Raw genomic sequence first — 21705 nt, forward strand, 5'->3', positions numbered from 1 at the left:
GTTTGACAAGGACAGTACTGAACCAGAGGCCAAGCTACATGCTAAGAACTTGCAGAAAGAGCCTATAGTATGTCTTCTTTGGAGAAATGTCTATTCGTGATTCCACTTAGATGAAGTATCTAGAACTGTCAAACTCATAGAATCAGAAAGTAGAATGATGGTGGCCAGGGCCTGGGGAGAAGGGGAGTTGCTAATCATTGGGCATCAATTACGCAAGATGAGTAAGTTCTAGAGATCTACTGTACAACATCAGCCACATAACTAAGAAGATTGTATTGTACGCTGAAAAATTCGTTAAGAGGGTAAATCTCGTGTTAAGAGGTATTGCCACAAAATGAGAGTCTATAGTAAAAATGAATACTATAAACTGGAGCAATTGGAAAGCCAAATCAGGTAGGCTGCTAGTTTGTCATTTCTAAAGAGCGAATTCTCCCCCGTCAGTCTTGGTTTCTTTCATCATAATTCACAAGTTAGTAAAAATAGAATAAAAGTACATTTTATCCCCACAGTTTCTTATTTTTAACTTATCCAGACTGTGCATTTAGCCATGGGTACTTCTGGGAATGCTCTGATTGAATTGTGGGGCCAAAGATAAGTGTGTCTTGTCATAGGTCCATAGTCATCCTTCCTAAACCACTGTTCTTGAGGCTTTTTAGAAATGTTCAAATTTTCCTAACCTGCTAGGTCAATTGCAATGTCTCATATTCAGTCAAGAACTACGATATTATTTGTCGTGAATATCCTCTTCTGCAATATCATTTTGCAAGGACATTTGTCTAATTCTGAGGCACTGAGTATCCACAGATTAAATGAGAGAGATTGGCCAAGAAAAAAAATCAGATTATTTCCATGGATAGTACACTTTTAGGAGCAGTTGTTGAATACACAAGGCACGCTTGCATTTGTTAACATATTTGCCACCATAGATTAAGGAACACATCCACATGCACATCCACTAACCAAGGTGTGAATCGGGGTGAGCGGGTGAGGGAGTAAGTATTTATTAGCCCTGCTTTAAAGACCACATTCAGAAAAGCGTGTGTCCTAAAAAAGGTTCTCAAAAAAAATAAAAAGTTCTTTCAAAAATGACTTCATTAGCGTCTCCCAAAATGTTGATAATTCAAAGAGTTTTGAAATGGTCTATGTCGAATGGCAAACTAGTTTGAATGATAATACAACCCAATTGCCGATTTATGTTTCCTTACTGCACTGTTTAATAGCACAGGTACAGAGGAGAAATTAACCGTGATGAATATATGAGACCACATAAAATGTGGAGTGTGTAAAACGTCTTGGGAACACAAGCTGTAATCTGACGTTGTCGATCTAATCCACACACACTCTGTAATTAGAAACATACCGAATAGGGCAGCAAACACATACTTGCACTTTTCCCTCAACCTTTATTTTGATCATTCATGTGTGACACATTCTTTTTTTTTGCCACTTCCACTTAAAAAAAAAGAAATTTTTAAAAGATAGCTTAAAACCCTCCATAACGTTTTGAATCTTGCCAAATAATTTTTCAGTCTTCTCTCATGAAAGGAAACAACACAGCAAAGATTCTAACCTGCTGGAAACATTTTAAGCCCATCTCATCTCTGTCCCACAGATCCTTTGACACAGCCTCCTCACTCCTTCCGCGGCGTTAAACTGCTTCCCCACTTCCTTTACATCAGTGGGAACACTTCCCTGGTGTGTGTCAGGATCTCTCAGAGGGGTCAGGGGCTGCCCCGCAGAGGAAATGACAAGCTGTGAAATGTAAAAGGACAATTCCTTCCACATGTTCCTTTGCTCCCGGAGCGGTGAGGGGCTGTCAGCTAGCATCTCGCTGGAAGCAAGCAGGACTCTGCATCGCAGTCCTGTCAAAACTAATTCACAATTAAAGACCTGCACGGCTGTTTAAAGCTTTCTCAATTCCAGCAGTTTTCTGAAATGACTTTGCGATTGAAGTGGATCAAACGAGAAACTATTGTTGGAATTAATGGTAATGGATGGTGAAGAAGCTCGCAAAATGAGACAAAGCTTAAAAAATTTATAATTTTTTTAAAGAAATCTGTTAATGGTACAATCCTTACTACACCGCCAATGAACATCTATGTGGAGTTTTCCCAGCTGAGCCTCAATTTGGCGAGTTTAATGTTGCAGGTATTGGAACTCTTAGTCAGTTTGTAGATAAAATTATAAGAAGACAACTTCATTGATCTGAAAGAAGCAAGGAAGGAAGGAAGGAAGGAAGGATTTAGATTAACCACTTGATGCTTTGAAAAATCATTTAAATTATTTTAAAATATTTTGAAGCATTTCCATGATATATTAAATAAAGGCACTTAAAAATTGCAGGTAATTCACTTTTTATGCAGACTAATCGCTTTGAAATACACTGTGGTTCCCTAAGGTTCAGTTTTGCACTCAGATAACCAAGTCAGATCCACTTAGGTTGTTCGAAAATCAGGAAATCTAAGAAAACAAAATGCCATGTCTGAAAATTGCTTCAACATTTCACCAAATGGTTACTCTGAAGTGGCCTCTCCAAGTTCTTAAAATCTCAGACATATTTTATAGAAGTACTTATTCCTTAAAAGCTTTCTGAAAGTGATTAGAGCTACACATAATAGGAAATTATTTGGGACAGTCTCGCCACAAATTCAATTCTAACGTAAAAAGCAGTCATGTGTACTATTTTCAAATATCACATTGATACCTCTTCCATAGAAACAAGGTAAGAACTGACCGACAAATTACTAACGAAAAGTATATATCACTATAGCCTGGAATAGTTAATAGCATCTGAACACTTCCTTTCTTTGTCTTACACATGAGGGAATGGTGGCCTAAGGACTTCAGGGAACATGATGCAGTTACCTGTCTAAAACTGGCCACAGATACTCACGCTCTCACTCTTACACAGTAGGGCTCAATGAATGAACGCACTACTCCAGTGACCATGACTCCCTTTTCTGAGTTCCAGTAAGATGGGCCTTCATCTCCTCTCCATCTGTGCTTCTGCTCCCACTGCTGCTAATTTGCTCTCCATTCAGCCTTTAGTACACGGCTTAGTTGGGCATAGCAGTACACGCTGGGCAAAGCCCTCTCACCAGCCCACCAAATAAGTCACTAAAAAGGAACCACACATGTATGGCCAACTGATTTTTGACAAAGATGCAGATGCAAATCAGTAGTGCAAGAATAGCCTTTTCAATAAATGGTGTTAGAACAGCTGGACATTCACATATAAAAACAAAAAACCTCAACCTTAACGTCACACCTTACTCAAAAACTAACTCCAAATGGTTCGTCGATCTAAATGAAAAATGTAAAACTATAAAACATTCAGAAGAAAACATAAGAGAAAATCTTGTGACCTAGGGTTAGGCAAAGAGTTTATAGACGTGATACCAAAAGCACAGTTCATTCAAAAATTGATAAACTGAGCTTTATCGAAATTCAAAACTTTTGCTCCATGAAAGACACTGTTAAGAAACGAAAAAGGCAAAATACAGACAGGTGGAAAGCATTTGCAAACCGTGTAACCAATAAGGATTTTATACAGACTGTATAAAGAACTCTCAAAACTTAACAGTAAAAAAACAAACAACCCAGTTTAAAAATGAGCAAAAGACTTGAATAGATACTTCACTAAAAAGTATACATGGGTGGCAAATAAGTACAAATAAAGATGTTCAATAACTTTAGCCATTAATGAAATAAAAATTGAAATCGTGACTTCAAGTGTAATTTGAATACAACTTAGAATGATTTTTTTAAAAACTGACAATACTAAGCGCTGATGAGGCTGCAGAGCATACACTCCGACCATTGTACTCCTAGGCACATAGCCTAGAGAAATGAACACTATGTTCACACGAAAACTTGCATACGAAAATTTATAGCCAGTCTATTCATAATTGCCAAAATTGGAAAACAATCCATGTCCTTTAATGAATGAACAGATAAACAAAGCACAGAGCATCCATAAATTGGAATATTATTCAGCCGTGAGTAGGAGTGAACTGTCGATACAAACAGCAACTCAGATGAATCTCAAAGGCATTATGTTGACAAAAAGAAGTTAATATCAACAAAAATTACATACTGTATGACAATTTTGAAAAAGCAAAGCTATAGTGACAGTAAAGAGCTTAGTGGGTATCAGAGCTTAGGGATGGTGGTGGGAGTGAGGGGGTGCGGGTGTGCCCACAACAGACAGCCCAAAGGAGGGTTTTTGGGTAATGGGATGGTTCTATATCCTGATTGTGCTGGTGGTTACACAAATCTCTATATGTGCTAAATTACATAGAACTATACACTCTAAAAAAGTCAATCTTACTATATGTTAGTTTAAAAAATAAAATAAACAAACTGCTCGCTTCACTTATTTCCACAGAAAGGAGCTGTGAGCCCAGATGGCACTCAGAGCCATATTCATTTATTCATACAGTAATATTTACTGAGCATCCATGATGTGCCAAATATTGTTATAGGCACTAGGTATGCAAATAAGCAAAATAAAGATCTCTGCTGTTGTGGAGCTTGCAGTCAAGCCACGCCTCTTTATGGTGAATTGTCCAACACTTAGCCAAGTAAACGTGGGCAGGGAGGTGGCGACAGAGCTGATGTCTTCAAAAATAGCCCTAGGTTTCATCTCTAAAGGAAGGACCTATATCTAAGAGTACAACCATTTCAAGATCCCTAATAAGAGGGTGTCATCTATAGCAAGGCTGCAACGTACACCCTAACTAGGCCACCTCTTGCCCTCTTTCTCATTTTTAGGAACCAAAACTAGAGAAGACTCCAGAGTTTCTCCTTTGTGACAGAGAGCAGTTTCAGGTAACTCCGTAGAATCAAACCAAATTAAAAGATTAATGAACCACTTTAACATTTATATCTTATTTGATTCTCCCCACACACCTGAAAGTAGAAAATTCAGCTATTACTATTCTCATTTACATACATGAAGAAACTATCTCACAGAGGTTTCACAAATATTAAGGATTCACACTGATTCACACTGTTTTTCTTACCTCAAGTCCACAGTGCTTTCCCCTCTATTATCATGTAATGGCCAAAGGAAAATAATTCCTTTGTATTTCTTGGGCTTTGTTAATCCACAATTGCCTAACGAGTACATTAATTCACTCATTTATTCAACAATTCTTTATTGAGAAATTGCTATGTGCCAGGTGCAGTGGTAGACCAAACAGACCTAGATCCTACCCTCACCAGGCTTGTAGTCTAGACGAGGAGACACACAGATGATGCATAATCACTATGAAGGGAAAGAGCATTGGACTGACTCAGTGGCCACTGGATAGCGCCTCTTTGAGAAAGAAGCTTTAAGCTGGATTAGGAAGCATGAAAAGTCAGCGGCAGTTAAAGACTCTTCCAGATAGAGGAAACAGCATGAAAGAATACCCTAAGGTGGACATCCCCTTGCTGTATTTCAAGGAACTGAAGAAAACCAGAGCAGTCAAAAGATGCATGTCAGTGTTTTCCAATTTTGGCTGCGCATTAGACTCATCAGGAGGAAATTTTTAAGAATAATGATGTCCAAGCCTTGCCCCCAGAGAATTTGAGATGTTGGTTCTGGGGCAGAGCCCAGACACGAGTATTTGTTCAAAGCTCCACAGAACATTCAATGTACAGGCAAGCTTAAGAAGCATTGTTTCATTAAATTTGTTAAACCACAGATACAAGCAAATTTATATTTAAGTATGAATAGACTTCTTCCAGAATTTATTAACATTTGGTTGATTTTCAGTGGGACTTAACCTTTTATAAATCAGTTAGGCTTAGGTGGTCTGTTTTATACTGAAAAGTCCACATAATGTTAATTAATTTCAATATATGTGGAACATAACGCAATAATCAATAGTGGCTCTTGTTTCCTTTTATATATGATAGTATTTATATTATAAGCATTGATGAGGAAGCTCTAGTGAAAAAGAGACCAAGGCCTCATCCAATATCTATACTCCCAAAGAAGTATCTTGCAAAGATAGATGAGTGGCCTACTCGCAAAGGAATATGGCACACATGGAACACCCATACAGGATGATAGGCTGAAGCAGAAAGTCATCAGACACCAGAGTTGCGATATGTTATTTCAAAGGTTCTTTGAATTGGGCTTCCTGGATAAATGGTACCATTCTAATGGGAGCCCAAGAGAGCATATATTTGACCCCTGTATCACTGACCCATCTGCAAGCCATAAAACTCGGCCCCAATCTTTCTTAATAACGTCAGATAAAAAAATGAGTGCCAGAATTGTCTTATGCTCTCTCTAAGGAAGTGCTTTTCTATACTTGGATGGCTCAGCCTTTCCAGAAGGTCTCAGAGCCTTATTTCTGCACCCCTATTTTGTCTCCAAGCCAAAACCTACAGCAACTGTGAACACAATAGCTTATCTTGAGAGGGGACAGAAGCATATTTAATAAGATTAAGACACTTAAAATTAGAATTCCAAATAACATCATTGTCCTCAGTGATTTATTATCTTTCCTAAACTGCACAATTTTTTTTTTCTTTAAAAGCTGCTATTGTTTCTTAGTCTTTTAAACATTTGCTTACATAGAAAACATTGGAGGGTTTTTTTTTAATCTATGCTGCATTTTTATGAATTGCTTTTGTTTTTCTTTTATTCTTATGCCAGAGGAATTATACTTTCTCTTTCCCAGGACTCACCTCTCCCATTTATCTTGCTTGTTATGGAAATTCATCCCAACAATTTTCCTCTTTCTCTTGTACTCTTTCTTTCCTCCTCCAATATTCCTCTCTTGTTTATAAAGTGAGGGTAAGTATGCAACCTAAAAAATATAATGAACCTCCCTCAACCCGTAACTCCGGTAAGCTGCTCTTGAAACTCTCTCCTTCATCTTGTTTTCAAGAACGTCATCTATATGCACTCCCTTCATTTCCTCTTTCTTCCTCCCTCCTCTGATCATTTCATATTCTCTCAAAAGGCATCGAAATGCACTTTAACATCACTTTAATGTCAAAGCAAACCATCTTTTCATCTTCATCCTTGTCAATCTTTCCAGAGCCTTGCTAAGGCAAAGCAAAGTTCATGGACCAGCAGCATAGGCATCATATGAGAAGTGCAGAATCTAAAGCCCGTCTCAGACCTACTGAATCAGCATTTGCACTTTAACAAGATCCTTAGGGGAGCTGTATGCCTTTAAAGCTTGAGAAGTGCTACAACAGAGAGTTTTGCTGATGTGACTACTCTCTCTCTTATTGAGACTCAAAATCCCGCGGCTTCCATAATGCTACACTTCCTGCTCCTTCTCCTACTTTTTCAGATTGTTCCTTTGTGATTTACTTTATCCTTTTCTCTCATTTGTCCCTTAAATTATGGTTTTCCTGCAGTTTGCTCCACACTTCTCTCCCTTGGTAAACCCCTCCATTCCTGTGGTTTTAGCCCCCACCCCTATTAAGATGACACCCATATGTTCTTCCTGAGCTTTAAATCCACGTTTGTCCACTCCACGCTAGTCATAGTCTTCTTAAGTTCCCCAACAGTTTAAACTCTATTTGACCAACACCAACTTGTCAACTTTTATCTGAAAACTGCTCCTTTGGACATCTCATCTCTGATAAGGGCAACACTATTTTCCCAGATACCTAAGATAGAAATACTCATGACTATAATCTTCATGTCTTTCATTATGACACAACTCTTCACTTAACAAATCCTGTTGACCTGACTTTAACATGTCTCTTGAATGAACCCTCTTGATTGTATCTGACTGCCACTATTCTACCTCGGGCCCTTACCATCTCTTCTTTGAGCCAATGCAGTGGCCTCCTTACTGGATTTCTTGCCTTAAAGTGTTCCTCACCCAAATCAGTCCTCATATATATTCTGGAATCCAACGACTCCTCATAGTTCCTCAAATATACTTTGTACCATTCTGACTTCTTAAGTTTGCTCATGGTGTTTCTTTTATCCAAAAGAATTTTCATCTATGCTTGCCTTCTGAACTCCAAACTACTCTTCTAATCCCAGCACAAGATTGTGAAATTAACACATATTTCTCCAGATCATACCAATATAAGATTTAAAAAGAGGTCACATTAAAAAGAAATTCAAGGGGCCAGCCTAGTGGTATAGCAGTGAAGTTCACGTGCTCCACTTTGGCAGCCTAGGGTTCACCAGTTTGGATCCTGGGCATGGACCTACTCACCCCTTATCAAGCCATGCTATGGCAGATGTCCCACATATGAAATAGAGGAAGATGGGCACAGATATTAGCTCAGGGCCAGTCTTCCTCAGCAAAAAGAGGAGGATTAGCAGAGGATGTTAGCTCAGGGCTAATCTTCCTCAAAAAAAGGAAAAAGAAATTCAGGCAAATTTCAACTGGCCTCAAAAGCTCACATATTTGTTTCTGAGAATTCACCAGCATGTGTCACATGAGTTTATGATCTACTCACTTATCTTGTCCCACAGTGGCCTCTGTAACACCCTGGATTACAGAATGACAATATATAGAGCATGGTGTATGTCTATAGTATACCTCCTTGTCTCACAAGATTGTACATACTTTAATATACAGTATATTGCCATGTCTTACAGAATTTCAGTGAACAGGTTCTCTCTTTCAGCAGGTTGGCCAGTGTTTCCACACAGTTCCCCTCTCCCCAGAAATCCCACCGTGAGACAGCTGAGCTAAAGAGCAAATCTGATTGACAGACAGCATAAATTCCCACCATTGTTCCTCTCACCTAACAACTAAATCATTGTTATTTAGCCAAATGCATCTGCTTCATTTCACCAAGTTTAAAGTCACTCCCACAAGGCTTGCTGCTACTGTATGTAAAGAGAGCACCGGTAGGTCCTCCCACCTACTCAACATGTGTACATGTATTTACCCAAGTAGTGGGCACTAGGGGGCTGGGATTGCAGGTTGTTTTGGTTTATAACACCATACCATTTAGCAGTGTGCTTTGTTAATGGTGGTTACACAATCAAACACACCTGAATTGAATTTTGCATCACAAAACACATATAGACCTCGACTGAGACCATTGTTCATGCAATGCAGGCACACACAAAACAAAATTATCAAGCATAATAAATATTTCCCTGGTCTGCCCACTAAAAAGTATAGCAGCCTAAAAGATAGTAATAAGCCAAAAGTTATATCATGGGTCTTTTCTTCTGGCCTTTCATAAATATTTTCTGGCTTTAGGCATCCACCCATTTGCAAGGCTGATCACCGCTGAAAACATCAACCTTGGGATTAAATTCAGAATCCTCTCAGGGTATGTGTGTGTGAGGGAGAGAGTGTGTGCTTGTATGTGTGTGCTTATAAATGAACATTAAAGTCACTATTTCATGATTTGGGGCTGTAGCAGACTCAGTAGATTCCGTATGGAGTCTATCAATGTGGGACAGCTTGTGGAAGATCATAAACATATTTTTCAGATAGAAACATTGCAGCCATGAACACACCACGTGGTCACCCCTTCCCTAAGGTTTGCTCCTTTAATTGTAAATAGCCAGAAAGCCATCAAGCCAGAGTTTAATAAACTTTTAATTTGAAATGAATTACCACATGTTGTGTTTGTTTACCCATTATTAAATCTCTTAGCAACATATCAGTGACAGAAACAGCATACTGTATCACAGCCCTGATATATTAGAAAACAAACCCATGGGGGATATTAACTGCTACTAAGATGTTTAGGAAGCTTCCAAGAAAAATAAATAAATATAAGCAATGTAGTAGAGACATATATTCGTAAAGATTTTTATGTTTTGTTTTTGTATAAATCTATTCTGAAATGAAGCGAGAGGGCCCTGTGCAGTCTTTGAATGTGAGACTTGAATCAGTCTCTGAGCTCAGAGGAGAGCAAATGATAATCAGCCTTTTCCAAAAGCATTTTCCTAAAGCATGAAAGATTCTTCCTCTCATGGTATATGGTGTTCCCATTTTGCACATGTCAGTATTCATGTTTCTTGGAGTGTCACCTCTCCTCCTTTTAGGGAAACTGGGAGCAGTATCCTAAAATCCAAGTTCAGAGCACAGCACAGCATGTGTGAAAAATACAGCCACAGTGCCCTGAGGGAAAACGAGAAATCCAAAATGATCTGGTAGAAAATGATCTAAGGGTACTTCCTTCTAAGCTTCTGCTCAGTATCCAAAAACTAGGTCAAAAAGTCAGTATCACTGAAATATCATCACTATCAAGTCAGAGCCATCTTTCTCAAAAGTTAAAAATTTTAAAATAACTTATTCCTAGGTATTTTATTCTCTTTGTTGCATTGTAAATGGAATTATTTTCTTAATTTCTCTTTCTGCTAGTCAAGGAGTTGACAGGTCTCTAAACTATAAGTCACTGTTGAAAGAAATTGGAGAAGATACAAAGAAATGAAAAGATGTTCTGTATTCATGGATTAGAAGAATTAATATAGTTAAAATGTCTATATTACCTAAAGCAATCTACAGATTCAATGCAATCCCTATCAAAATCTCAATGACGCTTTTCATGAAAATAGAACAAAGAATCCTAAAATTTATGTAATAACAAAAGACCCTGAATAGCTAAAGCAATCCTGAGAAAAAAGAATGAAGCTGGGGGTATTATACTGTCTGATTTCAAAGTGTACTACAAAGCTATAGTAATCAAACTAGCATGGTACTGGCATAAAAACAGACACACAGATCAATGGAACAGAATTAAGAGCCAGAAATAAGCCCACACGTATATGGCCAGCTAATTTTTGACAAAGAAGCCAAAAACATCCAATAGAGAAAGGAAAGTCTCTTCAATAAATGGTGTTGGGTAAACTGGACAGCCACATGCAAAAGAATGAGAGTAGACCACTATCTTATACCATACACGAAAATTAACTCAAAATGGATTAAAAACTTGAATGTAAGACCCGAAACCATAAACTTCCTAGAAGAAAACATAGGCAGTACACTCTTGAACATCAGTCTTAGCAATATCTTTTTGGATATGTCTCCTCAGTGAGGGAAATAAAAGCTAAAATAAACTAATGGGACTATATCAAACTAAAAAGCTTCTGCAGGGCAAAGAAACCATCAACAACAACAACAAAAAACCCACCAACTGGGAGAAAATACTTGCAAATCATATATCTGATATGGGGTAATATCCAAAATATATAAAGAACTCATGCAACTCAACAACAACAAAAAACCAAACAACCTGATTAAAAAATGAGTAGAGGACATGGACAGACACTTTTCCAAAAAAGACATACAGCTTGCCAATAAGCACATGAAAAGATGTTCAACATCACTGACTTAGAGAAATGCAAATCAAAACCACAAGGAGATATCACCTCATACCCATCAGAATGGCTATTCTTAAAAAGACAAGAAATAACAAGTGTGAGAGAGGACTTGGAGAAAAGGGAACCCTTACATACTGCTGGTGGAAATGTAAATTGGTGCAGCCACTGCGGAAAACAGTAGAGATTCAAAAAAATGTTAAAATCAAAAATATATATGCACCCAGTGTTCATTGCAACATTGTTTACAATCGCCAAGACATGGAAACACCTAAGTGCCCACTGACAGATAAATGGATACAGAAGATGGAATACTACTCAGCCTTAAAAGAAGGTGAAATTTTGCCATTTGTGACAACGTGAATGGATCTTGAAGGTATTACGCTAAATGGAATAAGTCAGATGGAGAAAGCCAAATACTGTATGATTTCACTCACATGTGGAAGACGAAAACACCAACAACAAGCAAACACATAAACAGAGAGAACAGCTTGGTGGTTACCAGAGGGGAAGGAGTGAGGGGAAGGTGAAAGGAGTAAAGGGGCACGTGTGTATGGTGATGGATGGGAACCAGATTTGAGTGGTGAACACAATGCAGTCTATACAGAAGTCGAAATTTAATGATACACACCTGAAATTTATATAAAGTTTTAAACCAATATTACCTCAATTAAACTAAAAAATTCTAAAGTAAGATTTTTAGCTCCATGCTCAATCCTAAAACCTTGGTGGGGAGAAAGAAAAGAAAGAAATCCACATTGCAAGTGCACATTTGTTAGTGTCCCACATAGTGGCTTTAGAGTTGACTGGGCATTTGAACTCGATATTTAAACAAAAAATGAACTACAATGTTTTCCATATTTTTATCTAATGAAATCATAAACATTTCTTTTCTATTTCTTGATTTACTAATTCTATATTAGGAAGATGATCTTCAATCATTAGAAAAGGGTGGACTTTCTCCTCCCCTTTTACATTTCAGATTCCCAGGCTACACAGATTTTACACTAATGTTAAAATAATTTATTTCCTAGAATGATGGCATCCCAGACTCTCCTCTTGGAAGGCCTGACTAATCTGATTCAACATAAAGATGAGATGTTGGGTAAAAATCATTTTCCTGCAGACACAATTGAGACTTAACCACAATGTCCACAAATGTCCTCAACAGAGCTACCCCACAAAGCAATTTGGAATGAGGCTAAATCTGACAGTGGCCGGCCTTTTATGGAACTCTCTGCTCTTTCTCAGACTGGCAGTGACTTAGGCTCATTCTGTCCCCTCTCCTCACCACCTTCCCCTTGTCCACACTAAGCATATTGACAACAGCACACCCATTGTTATCCATCCAGAATATTTGCATTTAAAATAAAAAGTAAAATGAAATAAAAAATAAAACCTTAAACCTATTAAATTCCAACACAGAATGCTTGAAGTCAGCTTAAAGTTGTGCATACTGAGGACAGCTAGCTCTACTCTTTATCCTCCAAAACCAGACCATCATGTTGGTCATCTCCTGTCTTCTCTGGCTACAAATAAAGCAAATTCAAGTTTTCAAATGTGAGAAACAATGCACTTTAATCAAGTTGCTTTATAGCATTGGCATTTATTACCGAGCTTCAATATATATCTCATTTCTAATCTATTTTCACAAATATTTGCTTAAAGCCAGTTGCATAATTTGATATATCTGAGTTCTGTATATAAAATTTGAACATAACATTTCCAGGTAAAAATGACTCTTATAAAGTGATATTTCATTGTCTGGAGTTGGTGGTATCTTAGTAATCACTAGCTGATGATAATGGTTTACACACAGGGAAATGGGTCAGATGTGATAATATTGCCTAGAATTTTTACTGCACCTGCCTCTTAGGGTATGAAGCAGAGGTTCTAGAAATTGAGCCTAGCCATCAGTGGAGTTTTACTTGGCCCAGTAAGGAATAATCTCTAGGGGATTTGGAAAACTCCAATCTCAATTAAAGAAACATTTATCACTGGAGGTTGAACATGAAGCTCTGTGCTGCCCAGCTAACAGGCAGAACAAGACAGGAAGGCAAATGCCACCTAGGAAGTCAAAAAAATGCAGGCTTTGGGTCTGGCCATTATCGTAGGGGTCCAACATCCTTCTCCTGAAACACTGCTGTTCCCTGAGCTATGCCTTCAACCCAACACTTTCGTCATTCTACACACTCTCCCTGGTTGAACTCAATCACTTAGCAATTTCAGCTAGAATCTGTCTTTATGCCTCTCTAATGATCATATTCTCCTTCCCTACTCTCTGTGTCTCTCCTGAGCTTCACGTGCATTTTCCCAATGGTCTTTAGAATGTTACTACTTGAATGTAATATAGGAATCTCAGACTCAGTAAGTGCAAAATCAAACTCATGGTCTTTTCTCTAAACTCATCCGCACAAGTCAAGATTCTCTCTCCTTCTTTCTCTCTCTCTCTCTCTCTTTTTTTTTTTTTTTTTTTTCCATTCTGAAAGAACCAGGACAAAATTACTTGGTTGGTTTTTTTGTTTTGTCCTTTAACAAAAACACATCTCCATACCTCATGACTTCTCTTAACCAAAAACACATCCTACTTTCCTTGCATACAGAGTTGTTTCTCTTATTTTTTCTAGTAGCTTTAATTACATACATTAATTAGAATTCTTAACCCTTAGGAGGCTTAATTTCCTGTGAAAACTAAGAAGTAAGCAATGGTAGACTGTGTTTTATGTTAGCATTCCATGGCTTGGCAAATTTTAGAAACACTTCTTATTTTTAGAGACATGCTTTTCAGCATGGCATAAAACATGTTTACTAACAGACCCAAATATCTTTAGTTCTTCTGTAATAGGAGCTCAAAAGTAGATAAATTTAGACTTGTTTAGCAATTAATGTTTCAGTATTTTATCTTATTTAGAAATGATCTAGACATTCAATGAATTCCCATAATTTAATTTAACTTAGGAAAACTCTAATGTTTCAAGTTACCAAAGAGAGTTGGGAAACTAAGTAGACATATCATAAAATATAATTGTTGCTAAAATGTTTATCTATAAACTCTTATCTGACTTATATCTATCTAAATCATTTGCTCTCAATAATTATGTTTATGTTACCCTTGAAAACTTCATGAGGCATTAGACTAAATCAACTATCATTTTAAGTTATTTTTTTTTTTTTGCTGATAAGTTTTGCAACAGAGATAACATGAATCTGACTAGTAAACCCAGATAGGAAAAAGTTGTTTATCTGCATTATATTTAATGCTGATAACTCTGAAGCTGTCTGTTTTAAATAAACATGAGAACTTAAACTAATTTTAACACCTAATATTTTCCAAGATCACATGAACCTGAAATTTATTTGGGCTAGTTTTTATTATGTTTATGAGAGTTTAATTTATATACATGCTGAATTTTCTTTAAGCCAATTAAATAGAGCTCTTTTACAAATTAATTTTGACAATATCATCCAGAGGTAAAAAAAAAATCACACATCTACAGCATACATAGATAGACACTCACAGATAGATGCAAGCAGGTACCTTATAGTTATTAATATCTGTGCAGAGGAAAATTTTTATTTGCCCAACTTCCAAACGCCTCTCTTTTTTTTCCCCTTCCGATGAGAAATTTCTCCCTAAAGTTTGCATTTCAAAGAATAGGTCTTAGTTCCTAGAGAAGATGGGGGTAGAAAATCTAAATTACAAAGGCACAGAGGAAGGTTTCAAGCTTTTCTCAAAGACTAAGTTTTGGGGGCATATTTGCCTATTATCAGAGGTCTATGGTAATTCAAATTCTTAAGAAGGATAATTCTGTTTCTATCATCCCAATATCGACAAGCATTTTGAATTGTTTAGGGGAGTTTTGGAGGATGATAAAGAGAGGTGAGCTGTTGAATTTCTCCTAGAGCCACATGTCTGATTTGGTAGACATGCAAGACAAAGACAGTTGTTTTCAATTCCCCAAAGAACTGGGTTGTAGCTTTTGTTTTAGGTAGCTTTTATTTCTTTAATTTTTCTTTAGCCTTTTGCAATGGATCTTTCAATGAAGCTATTTCAGAATTTCAAACTCTTTTGGAGACTTCTGAAGAGGCCTTGTTTTTACATGTATTTTTAAAGTGATCCTATCTATTTGGAATGTTCCCCATAATGGCCATTGCAATTCCCCCTGAGGGCTGGTTGAAGTTTGGTTGGTCCCTGGCTGCAAATGGAGTTTAACTCACATTTTTGTCCAGCCACGCCTAGCCACAAATGGAGTGCAACTCACATTTTTATTTGGCTGTGTTTTGGAGTTCCCCAACCAGACAGAAATCAAGTCAAGCTCTCAAGACAAAAAAAAAAGCTCAGCAAGATTTTGGCTATTTGTAAATATCTACAGCTTCTGAGATCACAGTTCTCAGACATAAAATAAGCAAGTCTGCCTAAAGGGGGCACACTCAACTCTTTGCATATAAAGGACCCATTTCTTTTAGCTAGGCCTTTGGGCTTCCTGGAGCAAAACTAGTACCTAAAAGAGCCTATCACAGGAGTCTTGAAGTGGCAAGTACTCTAACAGCCCTTAAATACTAGACTTACGTCTAACAACTTTTGTGGCTTTTTGGCTTTCAAGATTCCCTTTTAGCAATAGCCTTTATCTCATGTGCATTATTAACAGAAACCAACAGTAACTAAGGAAACAGAACTGTGGACACCAGCAGTAATCAAAGAACTAGGGATTGGGGAAAGGATTGTAGGAGCAGACCTCAAAGAATAGGGAGTGAGACCGATTCAAAATGAATGGAGAACTGCAGCTGCCACCAGCAGTTTGGAATCTGGGGACAGAACCAAGGGCTGAGGTTTAGATGTTACCGTGGACTGGCCAATAGAAAGCCCTGTGTACACCTCCAGCAATACCCAGCACAGATGAAACCAGAAGACTCCAGTAAAAGAGGACTGCAAACCAGAACTGGGAAAAGGGATGAAACAAACACCAGGGAACTGCGGACTGAACCAAGGGCTAGGGACTCTGGTTCCAGATGGAATCATCTGCCAGCTCAAGCTGACCCACTAAGCCCTGGACTGGAAGGCCAATTAGCTCAGGAGCCCAATGCAAAGAGAAAGCTCAAACTGAGAGGAACTTATCCAGGGTCCTTGGAAATGGTGAGAAACACCACCGTGAACTCAAAAAGGACTTTCTGGGCACCTCACCTGTGTTTCTCAATGTCCTCAAATGCTGCCGGAAGTTCGCTTTGAATCCTGCTGCTGCCACCAAATCTGTTAAAAAACAAAGTTCAACGAAGTAAATTTGACGATCTAATTTGATTTATTAAGCAATTTATGAATCAAGCAGCATCTCACCTAGCAAGTAGAGAGATACTCCAAGGAGCTGTACAAAATGGAAAGTTTCAGTAGGGAGAAGGGAGGGGCAAGGAAGTTATTAGCAAAAGAAAAGAAAGGATTGTTCAGACCAGGTCATCTTCCTTTGGGGGAGGGGAACAGCAAAGGTCTTATCACACAGATTACCTCACTAGTGCTCATCAGGACATTTCAGCCTGGGAGAGGCTGAAATTGTAATTAAGTCTTAGTTTACTGTTGTGGGGACAAAAGTCTCTATTTTGAGCCTCTTTCTCTCTCTTTTTTCTTTGTGAGGAAGATTAGCCCTGAGCTAACATCTGCTGCCAATCCTCTTCTTTTTGCTGAGGAAGACTGCCCTGAGCTCACATCTGTGCCCATCTTCCTCTACTTTCTATGTGGGATGCCTACCACAGCATGGCTTGACAAGCGGTGCCATGTCCACACCCGGGAACTGAACCAGCGAACACCAGGCCACCAGAGCAGAATGTGCACACTCCACCACTGCACCACCAGGCTGGGCACCCCCCTCCTTTTTTTTTAACAATAGGAACAGGAATTCACAGCAGAAAATATCCCGATAGTCAACAGAAGTCTACGAAAAAAATGCTCAAACTTACTTTTTTGCAGGGAAATTCTAATCAAGACAAAAAGATCTCATTTCATTGCAACTGAATTGGGAAAACTGACAATAACAGGGATTGATAGGATGTGAGCCAAAGAGGCTCTTCTACACAGCTATTAGGAAAGTGAGTTGATACAACCACTTTGGACGGCAATGTGTCACTATGCTATAAATTTAGGAAGTGTGCGCTCTCATCCAGTGATTCCTCTCCTGGGTAGATATACTCTAGCGAAATTCACACCCATGTGCATACGAAAGACATTTTCAAGAATAATCATTGTAGCCCTGTTTGCAATAGAGTAAAACTGAAAATAAATAATAAGAATAAACAAATTTTGTTGCAATCATGCAAAGGAACTCTATACAACAATAAAATCAATAAACCAGAAATATATATATGTTTGTATTTGTATGTGTGTATAAATTTCAAAGACAGTGTTGAGAGAAAATAAAGTTGCAGAAGTAGATGTAAAGTATGACATATTTCTATAAACTATGGAAACATAAAAAAGATATTCTATATTGTTTACAATCACATACATATGTAGGAAATGTATTAAAATATATGTGAAAACGATCAACAATAAATCTAAGACAGCCGGGAACAGAATCATGGAGCAGTTCGTAGAGAGTTTTAATCATATGTAAAATGCTACTTTTAAAAAGAAAAGATGTGAAACCAATATGGCAAAATAGCAAGAAGGGACACAGCCGGGTACTGGGTACTGATACACATTATGTTATTTTCTGTACAGTGTGTTTAAAATATTTGATAATTTCAAAAATGAAAATGAAAGTGCTTACTGAAATGCCTGGTACCTTAAAAACATGCAATGCATGTACTTATCATTACTGGTAATGTTACTAGTGTTAGTACTATGCTGGTGATACTCTGACTGCTCCTATTACTGCAGCTACTGCCAATCCACCCCCTCCTACTGCTAACAATGCTATTACTACTGTGAGAGGAGCTGTCCTGTAAAGGACCTTGTCGTGAATCTTTTGGTAATGGAAATAATTCTTTTGCAAAAATAATAATAATAATTAATATATCTCTTCTGTAAGTTGAAATTTTTATACATTGACTATTTCAAACAATGTTATTTGCTTATTCAGTGCTTGCTTAAATCAGTCTCTGAAAACAAAGGCTTATAAACTAAACTGTATTATTTAAGAACGTTTTTCTGAGAACATTTTCTCCGTCATAGTCATTTTTTGTCTACCGCTCTGGTGAGCATGCAAGATTAAAATCTAGAACTAAGAGCAAAAAAAAGCCAAATTGCCCTAAAAAAACACTCGAAAGTATTTTTAGAACAATAAGGCCATGGAGAAAAACTTGTGTTTCAATGAAGTAATGTTATAATTAATTATGTAATTAATAAGTATGTGATATGAAAATTAACATTCTTATCAATGATTACATTCTCTTTAAATGGCATAGTATGGAAAGAAATACATTAATAATTAAAACTTCATTCCCACTTTTATGTAATATAACACAACTTGAAATATTAGAAATAAAATGCTGAAAAAAAAGTCCACTAACCCTGAGAAGAGTGTAATGAGGATTTAGCTTCATCATCCATTGATGCACAAAAGTTTTTCTCTGTTTCTTTTTCTGAAAGGCCACCTATATTATTCACACCTGATTCTGTTTTCTCTGCTTTAGCCATTAAATGAACTGGCAATTCAGCGGGAAGCTGAATATGTCTTTCATGGATTTTTTGATCATCCAAACACAGAGGAAGTTTAATTACCTATTAAAGAGATAAATCTGTTATCTAAACTGCTGGAAATATTACACACACAGTTAATTTTTCTCTAAAACAATGATACGCTTTGCAAAATCCCAACAGTCAATGATGAATTCAGTTTACCAAATCTTTTACTTGCTTTGGTTTGGTTGTATTTCAAGAATATATTTTTCTTTTGTATTAATAAATTTACATAATTATTTCAGATATTGCCATTGCTCTTTATGTTTCTTAGTTCTTTTCTTTGTTTGACCTTACAATTTTCTTTTCCTTTTTTTTTTGAGGAAGATTAGCCCTGAGCTAACATCTGCTGCCAATCCTCTTCTTTTTGCTGAGGAAGACTGGCCCTGAGCTAACATCTGTGCCCCCATCTTCCTCCACTTTATATGTGGGATGCCTGCCACAGCATGGCTTGCCAAGCAGTGCCATGTCCACACCCAGGATCTGAACCAGGGAACCCCGGGCCGCCAAAGTGGAACGCGCATATTTAACTGCTGTGCCACTGGGCCGGCCCCTACCTTATAATTTTCTTTAGTCTCTTCTTCAAGAAACAATTTAATATTCATACTGGGAAAAATTAGCAAATATTCATTCAGTATTTACTATCTACAAGAAATAGTATCTTAAGATCAAAAGTAAATGACAAGATTGCAGAATCTAGTGGTGAACATATAGATGTTCACTATGCAATTTTTTCAGCTTTTCTCTATGTTTAAAATTTTAATAATAAAGTACTTGATGAAAAAAAAGCACAGGAATTGAAATTTTCAGAAAATTGAGGAATTGATAGGAAAGGTTTTCTGGGAAATGTTAAAGGCTATCTTGCTGGCATAATTTTCCTTCTTCCGTTCTTTCACATGTGATGTGGGGCTGGATCTGAGTGGTTCTCCAGACTCCTCCCTCGCGCTCAGTTATCAGCCTGAGTTCCATCCCTGGAAAGACTGTGGAAGAACACGGGAAGTCACAGCTACGCCAGCCCCTCTCTGACTTCGGCAATTTCCTTCCACCAGCAGCCATAGGAGGGAAATGGTCATAATTTATCTGACTTGACTTGTTTCCTGTAATCTCTTCTAAGGCTGCATTGCAAAAACCTCTTTTCTGTTCCTTCATTTATCTTTTCTCTTCCTCATTCCAAGTTATTCTTTTTCTGAGTAACTCTAAAAGGAGTATTCAAAATTTACATTTATTTGTTCAGAAATTTTTGCATTTGAGAAAACTCATATTGGAAAAATCCACATATTTGAGAATTTCACATAAGAGAAAAATAGGATTCCAAGGCAAGAATTTTTTTTGTTTTCATCCTTATGAAAGAGAAATGTGTACATTCCTACTTATTTCACCTTATAATCAGAAAATTATACATCTTGCAAAATGGTACTATTTTCATTAATAAGCCTCACCCTCACCCTATGAAATATACAGAGGGAGAAAATTCCTGTTATCAAACAAGAATGTTAGTGGACAACTATGTCCATCTGTAATGGATAATGGTCAGTGAGCTTTGCAGGTAAATCATATTATCACATTTTTCAAGGGTCTTTTTTTTTTTTTAGATTTTTTTTTCCCTTTTATTCCCCAAAGCCTCCCGGTACATAGTTGTATATTCTTTGTTGTGGGTCCTTCTAATTGTGGCATGTGGGACGCTGCCTCAGCGTGGCCTGATAAGCAATGCCATGTCCGCCCCCAGGATCCAAACCAACGAAACACTGGGCTGCCTGGAGCGGAGCGCGCAAACTCAACCACTCGGCCACGGGGCCAGCCCCTCAAGGTCTTTTTTAAGTAGGAAGTCAGAGAAAAAAAGAGGCAAATTTTAGTAACGTATTCAAAATCAGTAGATTTTAGTGAAATCAAATTATTCTAATGCTGTTTACCAAATAGCCACTTCTCTTGACCTTGTAAATTTTAAACATCACTTCTTAATTTTTATCTCGAACATAAGAGATATATATCTCTTTATGATCAATACCTGTAGTACGTAAATTATCTTTTATGAAACAAAATTAGTGCTGATTTTCTATGCCATAACTTATAGAATACTGAATTTTAGGTAACAATTAGTGAAAAATTACAGACACTTTTCACATTAGCTAATAAATCTATGCCAAAATTTATTTTCTTTTATAGCTATATTTTCATTTTCATTTATTTTGGTCTCTTGCTACAGCATTCAAGTCACCAATTTGCTAAATATTTCGTTATTTTTTATAGTTTTCTTCAAAATTTGGGTGATTTTCCAATAACTTCCTGGGATTTATTTATAATGGTCTTTCTTTTCAAGCTTATTTATATCAGTGTTTCTAATTCTTAGAAGTTTTAAAAATTTCAGCTTCTGAGGCCCCACCCCAAAACAATTGAGTCAAAATCTCTGGGAACAGAATCCAAGCAGTAATATTTTTTAAATTTCACACATGTTTCTAATGAACAGTCAGATCTACCGTAGGATGGCACTATTTCCAGAATAAATAGAAAGGCATATATCCACATAAGCATTATTTTCTTAATAGCATACCTATATTGCCCCAAAAATATGTTTCAGCAAGACATTATAAAAGAATTAGCTAAAGCTAAAAAAAACAGCCAGCTAATTCAACTTAAAACAAATATGAAACAAAAAGATCATCACACAAGAAAGATTTGTGGCTGCTGATCTAAACTACATGTATTCCCTGGAAATGTCCATGTTTAATAGTTCCATCAGATGGATAGATAGATAAATAGACAGATAGATAAACCAAAA

The 21705-nt window shown here is 37.2% G+C and overlaps 1 protein-coding gene across 1 annotated transcript in view; it reads right to left on the reverse strand.

Annotated features, from left to right (window-relative positions):
- Nucleotides 1-21705, reverse strand: part of LOC102149353 (uncharacterized) — a 315161-nt gene that overhangs the window by 186120 nt on the left and 107336 nt on the right. The window contains exons 12-13 of the mRNA XM_070245788.1: nucleotides 18761-18971; nucleotides 16446-16511 (exon numbers count right to left, since the gene is read on the reverse strand). Of these exons, the coding sequence (XP_070101889.1) occupies nucleotides 16446-16511; nucleotides 18761-18971 (277 nt within the window). The remainder of the gene's footprint in view (nucleotides 1-16445; nucleotides 16512-18760; nucleotides 18972-21705) is intronic.

The sequence above is a fragment of the Equus caballus genome, chromosome 20, assembly GCF_041296265.1.
Source record: "Equus caballus isolate H_3958 breed thoroughbred chromosome 20, TB-T2T, whole genome shotgun sequence".
Taxonomy (NCBI): domain Eukaryota; kingdom Metazoa; phylum Chordata; class Mammalia; order Perissodactyla; family Equidae; genus Equus; species Equus caballus.